The sequence below is a fragment of the Cydia amplana genome, chromosome 4 (assembly GCF_948474715.1).
Source record: "Cydia amplana chromosome 4, ilCydAmpl1.1, whole genome shotgun sequence".
In the NCBI taxonomy this organism is placed as follows: Eukaryota; Metazoa; Arthropoda; class Insecta; order Lepidoptera; family Tortricidae; genus Cydia; species Cydia amplana.
Window position 1 is genome coordinate 4,935,536 of NC_086072.1, and position 19,639 is coordinate 4,955,174.

A 19,639-nucleotide genomic window follows, 5' to 3' on the forward strand; every position below is an offset into this window, starting at 1 on the left:
GCGGACCCCAGGCTCCCATGAGCCGTGGCAAAATGCCGGGACAACGCGAGGAAGATGATGAAGAAGTTCCACCTTCCACCATCAGGTTATCTCCACGATTTTATTCGCAGCCATTTATCTTTCAAAATCAAAATTTGATTGCGCACATATCAACTTCCGTAACCAACGTAATACTAATTTAGTCAATTAAGAACAAAACTTACAAATTGCAATCCATTTATATGACAGCCGTCAAGTTTTTATGTTTTCAGCTAACTTCAGCAAGATGTTTCTCAGGAGGTTTGCGAGTAGCGGATAATTCTCACCCATAAGCGGGCCTCTCAGTTGCGGTACACAAACCTGAATAAATAAATAAATAAAACTGAAATCTACTGAACAAAATTATCGCAGCAGCTTGTTATGCTGAGTGGGACCCTTGATTTCACCTTATTTCTTTTTATGAAAATGAATACCTGTCTATACAATAGGCATACATTTTTCCACACAACATACACATGATGTTTTTTTTTTAAACCCTCAGCTATATTTTACAAGGTGAACATACTTACAGTCAAACAATTAAACCATTTCGTACCTGGCACAGTGACAATAGTATGAGGACCCTAGCTACTTTCACAACTGTGACAAGGTATGAAATGGTACAAAGACAATTTAAATTTTGGAAATTTCGCAATTTTGGAAACCTTCCTACGGCACATCAGTAGGTACTTACCACAGCCAAGGCTACGACCAAAAGTGGACAGACCAGATTGATGATTAACGACAGGATGGTGCGCACGAACCACCAAATCCCGATCACCACGATCACACTTGCCAGCATTACCTGCGGATAGTGATAACAAGACCGTTCATTCATTATATATGTCACCGTAAAATTGTAAACACTCGTCATATTATAATCTCGCTAGTTACATTATAAACTGACGGTAGGGAGATTATAATCTAACCTAACCTAACCTAACCTACGTTAGATTATAAACTAACGGGTTCACAATCTTACGGTGTCATATACAAGGACGATTGGGCCGATATTGGTCACCAAAAAAAGCAAGAAATTACTTTTCTTTTAACGTTAATTAATATCTACCCGAATCAGTAATCAAAAGTAAAAAATGCCCACCCTAGCATCAAATACATCGTAATTCACCTTTGTTACCTTAGAAATAAGGATGTGTCCCGATATATTATGCGGGTATTTTGCCGTCACTATCTATTTGGTGCTAAATGTTGGTACAATTTTGCTGCATTTAGTATGAGACGTTGGTTAACGTAGGTATTTAAAGCAACGGTGCTTAGACATTGGACACGGTGCATTCTACACTCCAAAGTACGACTTAAAAAGCGATGAATAATTGCCTCTTTTTCTGATTTTGATCGAGTGTATTTTCAGGCATATAAGAAGTAAGAACACCCATCTATCTCGCTACTCCGGAATCACCTGAGAATCCCTTTGGGTAAGAGGGACGAACTACGCTTAGAGTTGGTCAAAGGACTCCCTTAAGTAAGAGTACTCCAAATGCAAAATATAAGATTTGCAATAATATTATGCTCTTAGGCCACGAAAATTCCCAAGCACTTTAGTAGATATCCTTAGGCCGCCTTTACACCTGTAAGTTTTACTTACTTACGTAAGTAGGGACAAAGCTATTTGTTAGAATGAGACAACGATATTCATCTCTCATTCTGTGGTATAGCTGTGTCCCTACTTACGTAAGTAAAACTTACAGGTGTAAAGGCGGCCTTAGGGATTTCGGAAATAGCACATCACTATTTGTAGTTGACAATACCTTTGTTGGAAGTCTAACTAGTATTCCATTGCATAAGTTACAGTAACACCGCATGCAGCAAACGATCGGACTAAAGACCTATTAGCGAGCCTGCCAGAATAGTCTCCAAATAGCTATATGATTACACGGTACAGAAGCAAAATTGCTTTGTTTTTTAGCATTAAGAAACGACAACGTATTATCAGCCAAAGCATAGGCTATAGGAAATTTGGATTTACCTTTTTGTAAACGTAATAATTCCAACTCTTTGTTACGGTAAGCTTGGGTTGTAAAAGGTTATATAACACACATATATTTCTTATTTTTTAACATTTTATTACCACTATGATATTTTTATAAATAAAGGCACCAAACGATTCGTATGGGAAGAATAAACTCCAAATGAAATAATTTCGTACCTACTTATTGCTTATTATATTTTCAAAAATAACAAGCACAAAACATAGAATTTTCGCACAAATGGAAGTCCATTTCCACGACCAACTGGAGTATTAGGTGCACCTGCTATGTAATTTCAGAACGCCTTAAAATAAATAGACCATTTTCTATTCGGGCTGAGCTAAAAGCGTATTTTTTGGAAAGTAACCTGGTACAAATTTTAAGTTTTCTTCTCATGTTGGTTTGTAGAATTGACTATTATGGTTTTGATTGATCAATCACTACATAGTATAAAACAAAGTTCTTCCCGCTGTCTGTCGGTCTCTATGTATGCTTAGATCTACGCAACGGATTTTTTTGCGTTTTTTTTTAATAGATAGAGTGATTCAAGAGAACTTTTATGTATAATTTGTTAACTCGTGCGAAGCCGGGGCGGGTCGCTAGTGTTTCATTACCTTCATTTTAATTTTATTTTTAATGTTTTACAGTTTGTATTTTTATCGCGTTTGTTTATTGATTTTTTTTTTTGTGTTTAACTCGCAAGCATAGTTTGTTTAACTCTCGTGCCTTGAAACCCTCTCAACTCTCTACATTCCATTTTTCCAACGACCACATTTTAAAGAAATCACAGTACAGTGTTGCTGTAAAACCATTTTGATTGAAATTGATTTTGAATCTAATTGATGAAATTGATTTCGAATCTAATTGTCTACTGCCGAACGGAATCCTATACTTTCCTTTGCAGTAGCTACAGTTTCCATTTTGCCTGCAAACCGAGATTCAATAGGATTTCACCAAAGCTTTTATTCAGGAAATGAGTTTCTGTACAAAGGTATTTAGGTATTTTATTGTAAAACTAAAACAAGATTTGCCTGAAACTGTTTTGCTAAATTCGTAATAATATTTTTGTTATCTGGAGGTTTATATTTTCTTTATGGCACAAAAGGGTTTGTATGAGTTATAAATTTATGTTCTATTGCAAACCACGTTCTTCTGGATTCTGCGTTAAGAATTCATAAGCTATAATATACTGCGAAAACTCTCATATATTTAATATATATGGTCGTAATAGAACTTTCACTCTTGTATGCTCTCACTTTTGTAATTAGCCTGACATTCATAATATTACGCTGTTCTTGGTCTCATGCAGAAACAATTTAGAACTTCAACATGAAATATTACTTGGCATTGACTAGTCGCTTTCCGGTGAAGGAAAACATCGTGAAGAAACGGACCTTTACAGCGGCTTTCGTAAAAGTTACTGCCGATGCCGGCGCAAATTCTTAGAATTGTACTACCAAAGCTCACATCAGAGTAAATTAATTTTGTATCAAGCACAGAAACGTCTGCGAACAGTGCAATATGCAAGACAGTGAAGCTTTCCACTTTTAATTTATTTCTAAGCTCATATCAGACTCTTATGGGAACCAGGAAAGAGCAATAGGCAGTGAAAGCATATAACTGGAAACCGCCTTTGGGAACATTACCGTTCAAATTCTCGGGCCAAATTAGCACACATACACAATTACGCCTACATTTAAATAAGACGATACGTTTACAGAGCCTGTCTCTATTACACTAACGTACACAGCTAAGTGTAGATGAAATGCATATAATGTCAATAACTACCAATCAGCGACATTAATCCGCTAATAACCTTCTTGCTGTACGTACTGGCCGCTGAGAGTTCGCGGTTCATATTTGATTAGAATATGACTTGGACAGGGATAGGTTTATGTCATACATTGAAGAACCAGTCAAATAATTCACGTATAATAATTTAATGCAGATTAAAAGATAACTAGTTAAAATGTTGTTATGAAATTAAATGACAGACTAACTCAACATAATTAAATATTCATTGTTGTATAAGTGTATACCGCTATAATAAGTACGAGTATTTTGTATATTTTATTATCAATCTGTATGGCAGTGCGAAGTCACGTTCAGAGCCCGTACCATGAGTCACTGACAGTGTCAAAACTGACATTTACACTATCGAGAACGTAATTTACTTTCTATACATCTCGTTTGCACTAATATGCGAGTACGAGCGAGATGTATAGAAAGTACTACTAATACTTTACAAAATTATACACTCCCAAATAGAGTGCCCCTCCCTTCTTTCTCTTCTCAATTTTATTACACGTTACAAAACTCGCAACCCCTCACTCAAAATATTTCAACTACAGATTTACAAAAACAACACCTCATATTACAATCCAGTGACTAGAATGTGTCGACTATATAACGAAACCGCGGCCGAGAATCCTTCGGTAGACATATTCGAACGCAGCTTATCCACTTTTAAAAATAAAATACTTAAGACTTTCTGTACATAAGCTGCGTTCGCACTTATCATTTTCCAAATACGCTTTCTATTCTTAGTTGTTAGTTATTTTAAATATTTTATCTTGTTTAGTTTTAGATCTAGTTTAATTAGTTTTGTTTAGTTTTTAGACCTAGTTTAATTAGTAGATAACTCTTAAATCTTATAATTATTGTTGACATCTCATCCCTCTAGCGTTATATTTTAACTGTATGTTCCTATCCTTCTGTGCACACATGTTTGGAGTTATAGTCCAGATCTAAACTGTAAGCTTATTAATGTAATTCCTGTAAATGTCTGTAACTTGTTTTGTGAGCCAAATAAATAAAATAAAAAATAAAAAGTAAATTACGTTCTCGACGCCGTTTATGTCAGTACCAAACTGATGGTAGCCGTACTGGTATAGTCTGTCCGTTTTTCTAAGATCAAGTACGCCATAGTAAATGTATGGCGAACTTGATCTTAGAAATCGGACAGGCTATACAGCCTGCAAAATTTACATGGGTACACGAATCGGGTCAAAAACATTTGAACAGGCGGAGTCACAATAAATCCCCACTTTCAGTTCCAATGAAAATATTTCATATGTATATAGCCGGTCAAGCAAGTTTGTCAGTAGAAAAAGGCGCATAATTACAATTTTGTATGGGACCATAACCGTTCGCGCGCTTACATTTTCTAAATTCGCCGCTCTTTTCTACTGACGGAAATGGCTTGAGAGAGAACCTACATATATGTGACACTTAGAGGGTGGATTCAAATGATCAACATTTTGAGATAATGTGTGTATTTGTTAAATTAATTCAGTGAAAGCGTGATAGAAAACAATGTATCTACATATAGGAGACCGGGTATGATTATCTCACGGGTTATCTCATGAACAGAACATTAGATATCTTGCCAGGCATCCACTCAATTTCATGTCTCTCTAATTGGACAGCTTTTTTCCATAGTTCTCTGCGAATAGCATCTTGTGGGAATCTGAATGGAAAGTAATGTAAAATGACAATACCAAATTTGATTATTAATTTGAAATAACTAGGTAGTTTTTTTATAGCTCCATCTCATGAAATAAAAAAGGAAAATACAAATCTGTAAGAAGGAATTTATTACTACATTTATAATTACAGAGGAATCCGTTTATTATGACTCCGCTTATACTGACCAACCGCTTACTATGACGAAATTACTGTGCGAAGTTTGCTTTTCATATAAAATTATTTGTGACAAAGTCGGATAAGATGACTTCGCTTATAGTGATAAACCGCTTACTATGACCTATAAATACTATTTTTATGGAATTATGTCCGGTTATACTGACAAATTCGCTGGTTTTCGTGGCCGCCCCACATATTTCCCTGCGAGGACCACTGTGGCGTTAAAATTGTTTTAGTTTTAACTCTCGGTGAAAGTTGATAATTGGTATAAGGTTAATAAAACTCATCTCTCACGAAATAGTTTGAGATTAATTTGGAAAAAATAAAATAAAAAGTTTATCAACTATGCTTTATATGACATCCGCTTAGTATGACATGTTTGTTACTTCCCTTCAATGTTATTATAAGCGGATTCTACTGGATATAGAAAATACCTAAACCGAACATAAGTTAATAAAATAGTCTACTTCATTTGGCATAAAACCATCCCTATTATCCTCGCAATTTAAAAAGTCGTATGTTGTTATGAAAGTCGTATGCAGTTGTTACGTTTTAGCTTAGCACGGTAGTATTGAAAAAATGTCGTCATGTGTATTCCAAATTTTACTGAAGTTACTTGTTTACTACAAGTGAAAAGTGATTCCACTGTCCTTGATATGAACTAAAACAATTTCTGCACCACTTCACGACACATGAAGACATTTTTAATTACAAAAAAACGTAGTTTTTATAAACCAATTTAGCCATCCGTCACTGACTGTCATCTCGGCCGAACTGAAGTTGCCAATCGAACAGTCTGTAAGCACCGCCTACAATCGAATACTTTACGTTGGGTCATAATTTTATATGCGTTCACTGGCAATAGGGTATTTGACTACCTACTAGTCAAATCAGTTTCTTTTTCGAACTGTCAAAACGATTTTGTTACTATGGAATTCATATCAAACGCTTAGCATGTGACATCACAATCAAATTACCTACTCTTTATAGTTTTATACGGGTTTTAAAATAGAAATATAGACAGCATATTCTCTAATTAATCTTCTGGTGCTTTATTTCATGCATGGTGTAAGATAATTTATTTTAAATACAGTAAATACCCTATTATTAACCTTTTAACCGCCATAGAATACGTCATCGAGCGTGCTCGTGTCGCCGGGGAGGTACGAAGTTACACGAAGTTTTGTCTTATTTATCAGACAGCGGCGAAATGAGCCCGATTTTGTATGTCTTATTATATCAGTCTGGCAGGAAAGCAAAGTCGGACATCCACGACAAAGATGGGCGGATGATATTGTGAAAGTAGTCGGCAAAAGCTGGCTAACAGCAGCCCAGGACAGAACGAGGTGGCAGAATCTGGAGGAGGCCTATACCCTACAAGAGGGGTCCCTATAAATTAAGAAAAAAAATTAAAAATCTAAAATCGTTGTAAATTATGTATTTGGGAAATAAAAAGGCTTTATTATTATTATTATTATTATTATATCAGTCTACTAAGGTTAAAAGTGGTAAAAGGTACCGGATACAAACCTGTACATCTTCATGTGCCCGTAGCCAAACGCTGAACGTCTCCAGCGCACTTTTGGGGTCCAAATTTTCAAATATACTGGGCGTAGGCGTGACTTGTCTTGTATTAAACTAAAACAAATAAAAACACACAATATTTATAGTAAATGAAAACATTTAAGGTTTTCTGAAGTTCATTTCGTACAGTCGAGTTCACAAGCATCTTTAGAAGCCAACGTTCCAAAAATATATTTACGCGCTTTTACAATAAAATTGTGTCAAAATGTTTTGAAACGTTACCTTGTAACCGCGGACCAGAGCGAGAGAGAGATACCTCTATCTCGTTGCAGAAAACATTGAAATCACTACTGCAAATCCTCCCATATATTATTTACTTCCTGCTTGTCCAATAGAGAGAATATTACATCGGAAACTAGTAATTCTGAACAGAAGAAATCGATGCAGCAGAGCTATTGAAAGCAATACAGAGAGAAAACATATACAGAGGGGCTCAAGGGTCATACAAACAGGAAAAAATCTAGTCCGGTGGTATACAAGCACACGATTCGCCTAATGGTATGTAAACAGTATAAGCATTTCACGCTTCCAAATCTAAATATGATTAATTACCTACATAATCTTCCTCGCGTTATCCCGGCATTTTGCCACGGCTCATGGGAGCTTGGGGTCTGCTTGACAACTAATCCCAAGAATCGACATAGGCCCTAGTTCTTACGAAAGGGACTGCGGTCTGACCTTACAACGTATTTCTAGCCTAAGACATACACCATATTGAGGCGTTTGATTTGTCCCAGCTATGAACTTTAATATTTGTATGAAAGCGACACAACGATTTTTGTACTAGTTAACTACTACGATTATGTTAAGCGAAGACTTCTATTATGCTAATTTAAATCCTCGTTGCGAAAAAGTTTTATAAATCTTTCACACTTTAAATTTAGCAGGCGCATTATGGATCGCTTTGACCACGTGACGTGACATAAGTTTACTTAAATACCTATCACTTTTTAACACCGTGTAATTAAAAAAGACACACTGTCATTGTAACACTATCACGTAGACAAATACAAACACCAACACTCTTAACCGTCCATCGATGTATTAACAGTATAAAGTGTCATTCAATAGAACTTGCTAACTATGTAAACAAACCGCCATACTAAAATTGACACTGAATATCAAATTACATTACTAGTAACTTTTGTTTACATAGTTCGCAAGTTCTATTGAATGACACTTTAAGTGTTTTGGCATATCTATAGAGCTGTAAATTTATACTTGTGTTTATTTAAAGAATAAAGAATCGGTGGACCTTATGGCTTTTGTTATAAGGTTCACAAACTGTCAGTTAACCTTTTCGACGCCGTGTCAAACACAAAAGCTGTCACTCAGACGCCACGTCACCGAAATGTCAAAACTGAAATTGAACTTTATGCATATGCACGTAGGTCTTTGTTGCTCTGTGGTCTATGACCGATTAATCCGTCTTTGGCGTTGGACCTGCGGTGCGTATATATCGGTCATTGGCGTCCAAAAGGTTAACAGTGTGGGCGATGGTACAATCACCATAATCGTGCGGATCGACAACGTTTCACCCCAACACTACATTTCCGTACAGCATACGTGCTCGTAGCTGTAGAGTGGATCAAACAAACGTGTTTGCGATGCAAGATTGCTACAGGATTGTTTTATTTGTTTGCAATACAATTGTTATAGTCCTGTCACATCGTTTTGTAAATACAACTAACTGCCTATAACTTACAATACCTCTAGACAATTTGGATTAATGAATATTTAGTCTAAAAGGCATAGAATAAGTACGTAAACTAGCCTCCTAAGGCCCAACGAAAAAATGAGTATGTATATAGTCAGTACGGCCCCTAGTCCTACCAGTAGTACTATTGTTTTATACTCATTCACACCCAAGTACTTTAGAAGACTTTTTTTTAATGTTATTGTAGTTATACAGCACCTTGTACAGCACTTTGTTTTTTTTTACGAACTTGTTATTAGGGCTTACAGGCAAAACAAAACAGTCCTTTAGAAGTTCGTACACGCCAATTTCGATAAGCACGAAATTTGAAAACAAAATGATGAGTTTTCTATTAAGTCCTACTGGTAGGACCGTGGTACGCTATGACTACACAATTGTTGAAGGAGCTGAGTCTGAATAACATAGTTAATAAGTACTATGGGTAGGACCTTGGGCCTTAGGAGGCTAGTATAAGGTTATTATTGGTAGTATAGGTAACGAAATAAACATTATATAGCCAGGTCATATATATGTGTAAGTACCTACATTTCTTTACCTAAATAATTTTCATATTTTGTTGTTGTTTTTTTTTACAATTTGTTGTCAAGAGAGTGGGGCATGCGGCATGCACATTTTTTCTTTTTCGTATTTCACCTTCACTGCACACTCAAGTAATGGCAATTCGTTGTTTAATTAAAAGTTTGTTACGCAACTATGTAGGTTTTTGATTTAAAATCTAATTACCTAATTAGCAGACATAAACGTAGGTATAACAGAATCGAAACACTTTATTATATTTACTTTAAAAACTAAAAGTGAAAAAAAAATCAGATTTTGAATTTCAAATTATCTTGTCTTCGCCTCCGAGATTTATCCTTTACATGGTAGTTGTCTAGCTATGCAGCAACCTAACGCACAAGTATTTAGAGTAGAAAGAGAAAACAAGATTGTTGTCTCTTTCTCCCATTGAATGCTCCCCACTCGCCACACCCGGGAGCAGCTTCATTCTTGTCTGTGCGTGCGCACCGACTGCACAAGTGAAATAAACCTACCTACGTTTAATAAGTAAAAATGTCACGACGTCGTCATGAAGAAACCGGTGAAGAACAATGGGCCCGGCTAATGGAGGATTACGAACGGATGTTTCAAGAGGATCGAAGACCGAAACGTCGGCGTATTATATACTCCAGCTCCAGTAGTGAAGATGAAGATGTGCCACCCGAAGGTTAATATTATGGCCCCTCAGCTCGCCGTGTTTTATTGCTTTTACCGTTGAATTCTTCGGTAAAAGAAATTATATTTTTAAATATTTATAAATCCCGTTGTATTCTTCGGGCTAAAAATTGCCTACACAGTACGCATCTATGCGAATGATTATTCAGTTGCATTCCACGGGCCACTTTTGCAGTATTCGACTTATTACCGTTGAATTCTTCGGTAGAAAAATGTTTGTCCTATACATATTTTTAAACCCGTTGTATTCTTCGGGTTATGTACCTATCTCAAAAGAATATTGGAACAGGCTTTCTGCCTTTCTTACTGTTAATTTGGAAAAATAACGCTTGGTATTTGCCGAGAGCAATATAGGTACCGCAACTGCAGGCTACCCTCTTTTTTGCAATATTTGGTAACCCGTTTAATGCGCGTGAGATCATCGCGCCCGAGCATTTGGCCTTTATAATTGTTACATTTTTATTTTTACGTTATGTTCGTAAATTGTTACAGAACATCTCAGTCCTACGAATGTGGATGCTGAGGTTTTAGAAGAAACCAATCCTGTTGTTTCTCCCGCCAATAAAGAGGTCGCGGATAATTTTGACCCAGATTTAATAAAAGCTCTTGGCGAAACGGAAACCGAGCAAGGTGAATTTGGAGTGGACCTGCAACCTGACATCGCCAGTCGTTTCCAACAGATTTTGATAAACGGCTTAAAAAAGGAAACGCGGGAGGAGTTATTGAAAAAATATTTGTTTCCCAGCAATGTTCCTCTGGCCAAAGCTCCTACACTGAACCCGGAGGTAGCAGCAATGCTGGTGGAGACTTGCCGCCTTCGGGACAAGCGATTATATGGTAAGCAGGATCAGCTTGGGAGAGCTCTTGCGGCTGTCGGGAAGGCCCTGACATATTTATTAAAGAAGAACCCTGACATTGCCGAGGTGATCTACTTTGAATGATGCCGGCAAACTAATCGCCGATTCTCATTATGCGGAAACCGACACCCGTCGATCAGTCATTATACCTCTGGTTGATAAATCTCTCATTGAATCCTTTAAGGACAGGAAAAGAGATAGTTTTTTGTTCGGTGACAAATTGGGCTCAAAGGGCATAAAGAAGACAAGTCAATTTATACAAGCATCGACATCTGCAAACGCAGGGTTAAACTCGACAGGCCCACCGCCTTATCGACCGCGGCAACAACGAGCCAGGCAATACTACCCGCGTCGTGTCGGTGGGCCGCCGACGACCTACCCTCCGCACCAGCTCGTGAATCGGCGGCGCGAACTACCGACGCGAGCGCCCGGTCGACGTTACCCCCCGCCGCCTCCGCCGCCGCCGCCACCGCGCGCTCGACGTCACCCGCCGCAGACGCATCGTTCAACCTATCGGGATCGGGACCGCAATTAGACTTACAGTATCAGGTACACGCAGGTCGTTTGCGACATTATTTACCGGAATGGCGTTTGCTTACGAATGATAATTTTATTTTACGTGCTGTTTCAGGATATAAGATCCCATTTATCACTGAACCAAAACAAGCTCTAAGCGATTATCCAAAAAGACTTTTTTCCAAAAATGAGCTAATTGCAATTAAACAGGAGTTAGCACATTTTATTGAGATTGGGGCAATTAAAAAATGTTTTCCTTCTACTGGCCAATTTGTTTCGGATGTCTTCCTAGTACCGAAAAGTGATGGCAGTATGCGCTTTATACTAAATCTCAAAAAGTTAAACAGATTCGTAAATACAGATCACTTTAAGATGGAAGACATTCGAACTGCAACTAGACTAATTTCAAAGGGATGTTTTATGGCTACAATTGATCTGAAGGAAGCTTATTTATTAGTACCAATTCATGATTCTCACCAAAAATATCTACGTTTTTTTGTCGAGGGTTCACTATTCGAGTTTAATGCTATGCCTTTCGGTTTGTCTGTGGCTCCATACATTTTTACCAAAATATTGCAGCCAGTAATAGGTTACTTAAGGGCTCGTGGTTATAAGTCTGTACGATACCTAGATGATCTGTGTTTATTTGGAGATACGGAAGAGATGTGTATGGAAAACGTCAATCATACAATTGAGTGTTTAACTCGTCTTGGATTTGTAATTAATTATAAAAAAAGTAAGCTTACACCTTCCACGTCATGTAAGTTTCTAGGTTTTGTCCTTAATTCAGAGTCAATGACCTTGGAATTACCTAATTGTAAACGTCAGAGTCTGTTGAAACGCTTAAATAATATGGTGCTTACAAAAAGTATACGAATCAGAGATTTTGCGCGTTTCCTTGGTTCGCTTACCGCCGCGTGTCCCGCTATGGCTTACGGCTGGTTATACACCAAGTCTTTTGAACGGGTTAAGTACTTGGCACTATTAAAGAATAATGACAATTACGACTCATTTATGTCTATCCCAGAAACTTTGATAGATGATTTAAATTGGTGGAAGAGAAATATATTATCGTCGGTAAATCCTATAAAGCACTACAAGAACAAATTGGAAATTTTCACGGACGCCTCAACCACTGGCTGGGGGGCTGCATGTAATGGTGAAAAGACAGGAGGTCTTTGGACCTCATCAGAGAGTTGTAAGCACATTAATTACTTAGAACTCTTAGCAGTATTTTTTGGATTAAAATCTTTTGCTGCAGACTTAAGTTGTTGTGAAATTCTTTTACGCGTGGATAATACCACAGCTATATCATACGTCAATCGCATGGGGGGTATCCAATATCCTCATTTAAATTCGGTATCGAACATGATTTGGAAATGGTGTGAAAAAAGAAATATACATATATTCGCGTCATATATAAAGTCATCATTAAATGTGGAGGCTGATAGTGAATCCCGGAAACTTAACGTCGATACGGAGTGGGAATTAGGAGCGTATGCTTTTGCAAAGGTTGTAGAAACCTTTGGTCAGCCGGAGATTGATCTTTTTGCGTCAAGGATAAATGCAAAGTGTCATTTATATGTGTCTTGGAAAAGAGATCCATTTGCGTACAATATTGATGCTTTTACGATAGAGTGGAGTTCATATTTCTTTTATGCCTTATTGAAGGTTCTAAATAAAATTGTAACTGATCAAGCGACGGGCATCGTGATTGTACCGCAGTGGCCGTCCCAACCTTGGTATCCCTTATTTAAGGCCTTATCTATATGTGATATATTGATATTGCCTCCTAATAAAAATCTTCTTTGTTCGTCTTTCAGACTAACACACCCGCTTCATCGTCAGCTTTCCCTGGCTGTGAGTGTGTTATCCGGGAAGCCTTCATCAGGCAAGGAATATCATTAGAATCTGCAGATATTATGCTCGCTTCCTTGGCGAAAAATACAAAGTCTCAATATTCTTCTAGTTTACGGCAATGGTGGTCTTACTGCGAAACTCATAATCACTTTCCCTATGATATAAATGTGTCTTTTCTATTACATTTTTTAACAGAATGTTTTAAGTCTGGAGCCTCTTATGGAACTCTTAATAATCATAGGTCAGCGATTTCATTGATTTCTCCTCATAGTGTTGGTCAGGATGAAAAGGTTAAAAGGTTCTTTAAAGGAATATTTAAATTGAAACCCGTGTTCCCGCGTTATAACGTTACTTGGAACCCATGTGTAGTGTTAGAATACTTACAAACCATTGATAATGATACTAATGATTTAGAACAATTAACAAAAAAGTTAGTCATGTTATTAGCGCTAGCGTCTGGACAAAGGACCCAGACACTTTCATTAATTCGAATAACAAATATTAAATCGTACAATGATCGAATAATAATCACAGTTTCAGATTTGATTAAAACTTCTGGTATCGGCCGTGCTCAACCTGTTTTTAATTTGCCCTTTTTCAATCAAAATTTAAACATCTGTCCACCGACGGTGCTAAATAAATACTTGTCATTTACATCATCTCTTAGACTTGATAATGAAGATCGTTTATTCTTAACACATAAAAAACCGCACAGAGCTGCTTCATCCGAGACTATAGGTCGTTGGATCAAGCAGACTCTTCAGGCTAGTGGTGTCGACACTTCCATATTCGGAGCTCATAGCACGCGGCACGCTTCAACTTCTGCCGCTGCGCGTAATGGTGTAAGTGTCGACGTCATAAGACGATCTGCTGGTTGGTCTGGGCAATCAGCCGTGTTTGCAAATTTCTATGACAGACCAATTGTTGATTCAAACACAAATTTGTTACCAGAATAATATGTTATGTATTAATGTGATATTTAGATAGTGTAAAAATTAATACATTATTTAAATACCTTATATTACTGATGAGTTTCCTTTTGTGTCCTATTTTATTACCTATAACTATATTACACGACGCAACATTGAAAATCTGAACATCTACCATGTAAAGGATAAATCTCGGAGGCGAAGACAAGATAATTAGATGATCAAACGAACTTACCTGAAGTGAAGTTCGATCTTAATTATCTTGTCTTCGCCGAGGAGATTTAAGGGCCCTCCCTCCACTTAATTTCATTTGGTTTGAATATTTATTTTTTCCCCCTTAAGTTCAATGTTGCTGTTCCTATAGTTTCGTCTCTGAAAACAATGAAGCTGCTCCCGGGTGTGGCGAGTGGGGAGCATTCAATGGGAGAAAGAGACAACAATCTTGTTTTCTCTTTCTACTCTAAATACTTGTGCGTTAGGTTGCTGCATAGCTAGACAACTACCATGTAAAGGATAAATCTCCTCGGCGAAGACAAGATAATTAAGATCGAACTTCACTTCAGGTAAGTTCGTTTGATCATCTAATAATTGGGACCATCGATATTACAAAGGTGAACCTTTGTGGGCCCAAATTTTTATACAATTTTAATTTAAGTCAACTGCAAACTAACGTGCCAGACAGATCGCCGTACCACAGTATTAAAATTATAAGCATAAGGCTGCGTTTCCACCTAAGATATACGAGGATGCTTAGCGAGGAATGTGTTTCTTAAGAACCAATAGAATATGTACTACTATTCTACTATTTAGAGCTACGCTGAGTGAGTATAGTTCAATTGAGTGATTCAATTGGCTCATAACACGTTGAGTGCTAAAAACCCGCTTGGCGGGTTCTCTTTTCGTAGTCGCTTTCCTATACAAAGCAGGAAAACGTTGGGATCTGCTAACAAATGAATGTGTTAACAAGCACTTCCCTCGCTACGCATCCTCGCACATCTTTGGTGAAACGCAGCCTATTAAGTCTTGTAAAGAAGTAACCGTCAAAAATATTTTATGATACACACTTTTATTGCCAACTGTACTTTGCATGCCTATAAAGTACGTCTCGAGACCTTTCAAATGAACCTACTTAGACTCATTGTGTTTATGTTCTCCCATCAAAGAGTTCCGTTTGCTACCTTCCGACTGCATCATCAGATCAGCTCCATGTTAGCATATTAATGCATTGTCATCGCAAATACGGAAGTATGCGAAATTTCAGTTCAATGAGATACCTGGAAGTGGTTCAAATTTAAGTTAAAAGATTTGAAGCACCATATACAGTGTGGAAAGATAAGTCGGGCCCTGGAGGGAAACTACCTTAAATCCTTAACCTGGCTCATTTTACTTAAAGGAAACATTCCTTTATTTTTAAAAAGAAACAAAACTGCATTCAAAGTATTTTTCTTTATTTCTTCAATTTGGCTTGTCTAAAAAAATCTTGAGTATTAAATATTCGATTTTATTGATATTTTGTACGACAGACGAGTTTAAGACCTAATTTTTCTTGGAGAAATGTTGTCATTAACATTTATTGTATCGACTAGTAGAATAAAATTGCGAGTTTATATTTTTTGGAATTTTTAGTCGGTTCGAGTCCCGGGCGACCTTTAAGTAAAATGAGCCAGCTTAAGGATTTAAGGTAGTTTCCCTCCAGGGCCCGACTTATCTTTCCACACTGTATATTATACAAAGGGATACGCAGTGAAGCTAAATAAAAAAAATGTGTAATAAAAAAAATGAAATAAACATACACTATGTCCGAACATAATATTTCTCTGCAATGAGTGATGATCAAAGTCCTCGGAAATTATAGCGGCATTGTGCACGAGCTTCGTAGCGGCGAATAATGACGCGAGCAGTCTCCTGTTCACAACCTGGCGGTCTGGGAACAACGAGAACTTATCATTTTAGTATAATTTTTGAAGTGAAAACTTCTTTAGCGGCGCTGGGCACTTTTTGAGGTGGGGAAAAAATGATAAACTTGAGACAGCGTAAGGCGATCACGTGACCGTAAGGCGATCACGTGACCGTAAGGTTTAGATGGCCACTCATTTAGATGGCATTTAAATCAATAAAGAAAAACTCAATGACATTACATGAGAAAGGTTCTAATCTTGTACGGGCTGAAATACGAGGATCTCACAGTTATACTTTCTTGACAGTAGAAAAAGGCGGCAAATTTGGAAAATGTAGGCGCGAAGGCATATCGTCCCATAGAAAATTTGAATTTCGCGCCTTTTTTTGCTGACAAGATTTGGTTTACCAGCTATATATTTTAGCTTTATATCACTCAAATATAATTCAATAAAGCTACATCTTGATGAAATCGCTAATAAAAGTGAACTCTAGTACTGGTGAATAAAACTCAAAATATCATGACCAAATATATTTAGATGCGAGGTCTGCAAGGTAGCTTTACAATTTCTATTCGAATTTTAAACAATTAACGCTACAGATTTAAGCTCACTAGCCACCATTTTTATTTCGGAATTAAAGTTTTTCAATACCTAGAAAGGAGGATAGGTCAATTATACATAGTGCTGCAGACATTTTGGACTAGTCATTGAGTTTTCACTTCTGTCAGCACTCCCGGAGTGCAACCCGTTGTTTTTTTTATTTAGTTGTCGATTTTTTTTTTCGTCAGATTTTGATAAAATTTTGTGGATAGATAAAGTTCCCTATTTTGTACAATATAAGCGCAATATCACCGTAAATCCTAATTTGTGTCGGAAGTGTAGACTATGTAAACTTCTTACCATCAGACTGTATGCTTGTTTGCCATCGACGTTATAAAATCAATAGACTGCTAAGATTAAAACCATGAATCCTATCCAACTACGAAAAGAACCCCAAGAACGGGTAAAAACAAGAATATTTTAATACCGTAAGCTGTATCCCTGAAGGTCGTAACGCAGAAGCCAGACGGAAGCATATTATATCACTTATGGCTCCTCTACACGATGGGTTAACGCCGGCCACTCCAAGGGACGCATTTATGCGTTAGAGGGAGCAAGTGATATTGCTATCTCATTCTACCGCATGGCTGCGTCCCTTGGAGTGGCCGGCGTTGGCCCATCGTGTAGAGGAGCCATGAAATGCAATTTCATCACCAAGGTGGTTAAAAAAGATGTATAATGAAGCACCGTGAATATCACTTCGCCTCCTAGCGAATGAAACCTCTCACACAACAGCTCACCAGAGGGCCTACCGCGAACCACGTTCTATATGTTGCCTCCCTGTCACACTTACGTACGAATTTACAAGTGCGATAGAGAGGCAACACGTCGAACGTGGTTCGCGGTAGGCGCTCAGTACTCTCCAATCGTCCGCACTCGGACACTTCTCAACATTTATTTTTATTTTTGCACCTAACTGCGACTTGTTTGCCGACAAACATCATAAACTGTATAAAGATTTTTTACGTTTTTGTGAATCAACATAGTTATGATCACTATAGCTTAATTATTGTCATATTCATCATATAATTTTATTACTTTAGCTTTACTATAACATATTGAATTTTACAGAGCATTGGCGCCCCTAGCTGTAATGCTATAAAATTACCCCTGAATCATATCAGTTGCCGTTCCGAATAGATTTCCATGACCAGGGGCCTATTGCATAACATTTTACAACTCATAATACAAGCGGACGCCTCTTTTTATTCCCTTTTATTAGAAAGTGACTGCCATTTGTATTATGAATTGTAATGTTATGCAATAGGCCCCAGCTCATGGAAATCTCTTCCTGGCTTGCGGACTATAAGCACAATCAAATGAAGGTCAATGCGAGGAAGACGCCGGTATACCGGCATATAAAATGCATTACAGGGAAGAGCGCCATAGGACAAGAACTCTCGCATTTGTATACGTACGTCACTCATACATACACAGAACGGAAGAGCCTCATTCGTTTAACTCTACTGACCTTCTGGAAGTAGAATAGAGTATGAGTAACGCAAGAGTTGATAGTAGACGGTCTTTCTGTATACCTAGACGCTTTTTTCCAACAGACCACCAACTTTTTATAAGTTTGTCGTGTAGGAAATAGAACGGCCCTCAACCATAGACGGTCTTATCCACATTGACCTAAGGTAAAAATGCAACTCACCATATCGACCAATCCGCGGTAACATTTCAAATTACGCTTTCCCATTTTTGAACAAAATGTTGCTCGCACCTACGCATCACAGACATTTATTATGAAACAATTTATTACATTATCTTTTAAGTATAAATGAGATTTTAACAGTTAGCACAATAAATTTAAACAATAAATGACGTTTCTTGACGTACTTATGTAATTATAATTTATTTTTCGTGCCTTGTCACTGTCCAAAAAGTTTAAGCCAGTTTGAAGAGGTTCAATATTAATTTGAGAGAGAGTTATATTTTCCTTTGTGTAAGGCCTGAGTCTTGGAGGATACAACTAAACGGAGTAGCCATTAACAGGCTTTCCCCTCTGTCGAAAATAGGCGGCCAACGGTCATACACTATGTATGGACTGACGTTTATCTGACATGGCTATTTTTACGTTACGCATACATTTGACGTTCCCCTCCCCCGCAAAAATTGGCAGACTGTTTTGTACAGAAAATTACAGACATGGCGTCTCCGTTTGATTATATCCTCCAAGGCCTGAGTAGACGCTCGAAGCGGAACGTTCGGCGGGGCGTGCAGCGTGGCGTCGGGGTCAGGAGTAATTTGAGCAGCGTGCACTAAGGCCGCTCCTATACGTTTGCATTTGTTGCATGCCGCACGCGCCGCCCCGCTGCACGCCAAAGAGTAGTATAATATATATATGAGAGCGTCCACTCAGGCCTTACACTTTATCTTGTCGTCTAATAGAATAGGTATTTGAGTAATTAATACTGGATATCCAAAAATAAAGACAAATACTTATATTTCTTCGTGTGCCATCTGCGATAAGTACAGTTATAAATATTTATTATGTAGATCCATGTAAGTTTTGCCTTAGCAAGCATAGTATATAAAAATGTTAATACAAAAAGAATATACAACTACGCAAATAATGAAAATACTCGTATCTAATGCTTGCTTAGTGCATTAAATTTTAAGTGTTTTGTAATTTTAATTAATCTGTGATGGATGACTGATAAATAATGGTATTAAAACTGCTTTTTCTGTTTGCTCCAACTTGAAAATAATGAGAACAAAGAAATAACTGTAGGTGGTGCGTGTTGAATAAGTTTGTATTAACTTTTTACATGTGTGCAGTGATTATAAATCGTGGATTTAAACTTTTAAACCT

The 19,639-nt window shown here is 37.4% G+C and overlaps 1 protein-coding gene and 1 pseudogene across 1 annotated transcript; one reads left to right on the top strand and one right to left on the bottom strand.

The window, feature by feature from the left end:
- Positions 1 to 209: 209 nt before the first annotated feature.
- On the bottom strand, positions 210 to 18,558 carry LOC134663097 (uncharacterized). The gene is made up of 4 exons (XM_063519430.1): positions 18,479 to 18,558; positions 7,182 to 7,289; positions 713 to 823; positions 210 to 339 (listed from the first exon to the last, which is right to left on the bottom strand). The coding sequence occupies exons 1-4, from the start codon at positions 18,521 to 18,523 to the stop codon at positions 232 to 234; spliced, it is 372 nt and encodes a 123-aa protein (XP_063375500.1). The 5' UTR covers positions 18,524 to 18,558; the 3' UTR covers positions 210 to 231.
- LOC134647446 (uncharacterized) lies at positions 10,003 to 11,556 on the top strand (annotated as a pseudogene).
- Positions 18,559 to 19,639: the final 1,081 nt, after the last annotated feature.

Bases quoted from the DNA above. Each gene is read 5' to 3' on its own strand.
- LOC134663097 (XM_063519430.1), bottom strand. From the start codon at position 18,523: ATGGGAAAGCGTAATTTGAAATGTTACCGCGGATTGGTCGATATG. The intron at 7,290-18,478 runs GTGAGTTGCATT...TATTTGTTTTAG, and splicing joins ACCGCGGATTGGTCGATATG to TTTAATACAAGACAAGTCAC. The intron at 340-712 runs GTAAGTACCTAC...TTATTTATTCAG, and splicing joins TGGTCGTAGCCTTGGCTGTG to GTTTGTGTACCGCAACTGAG.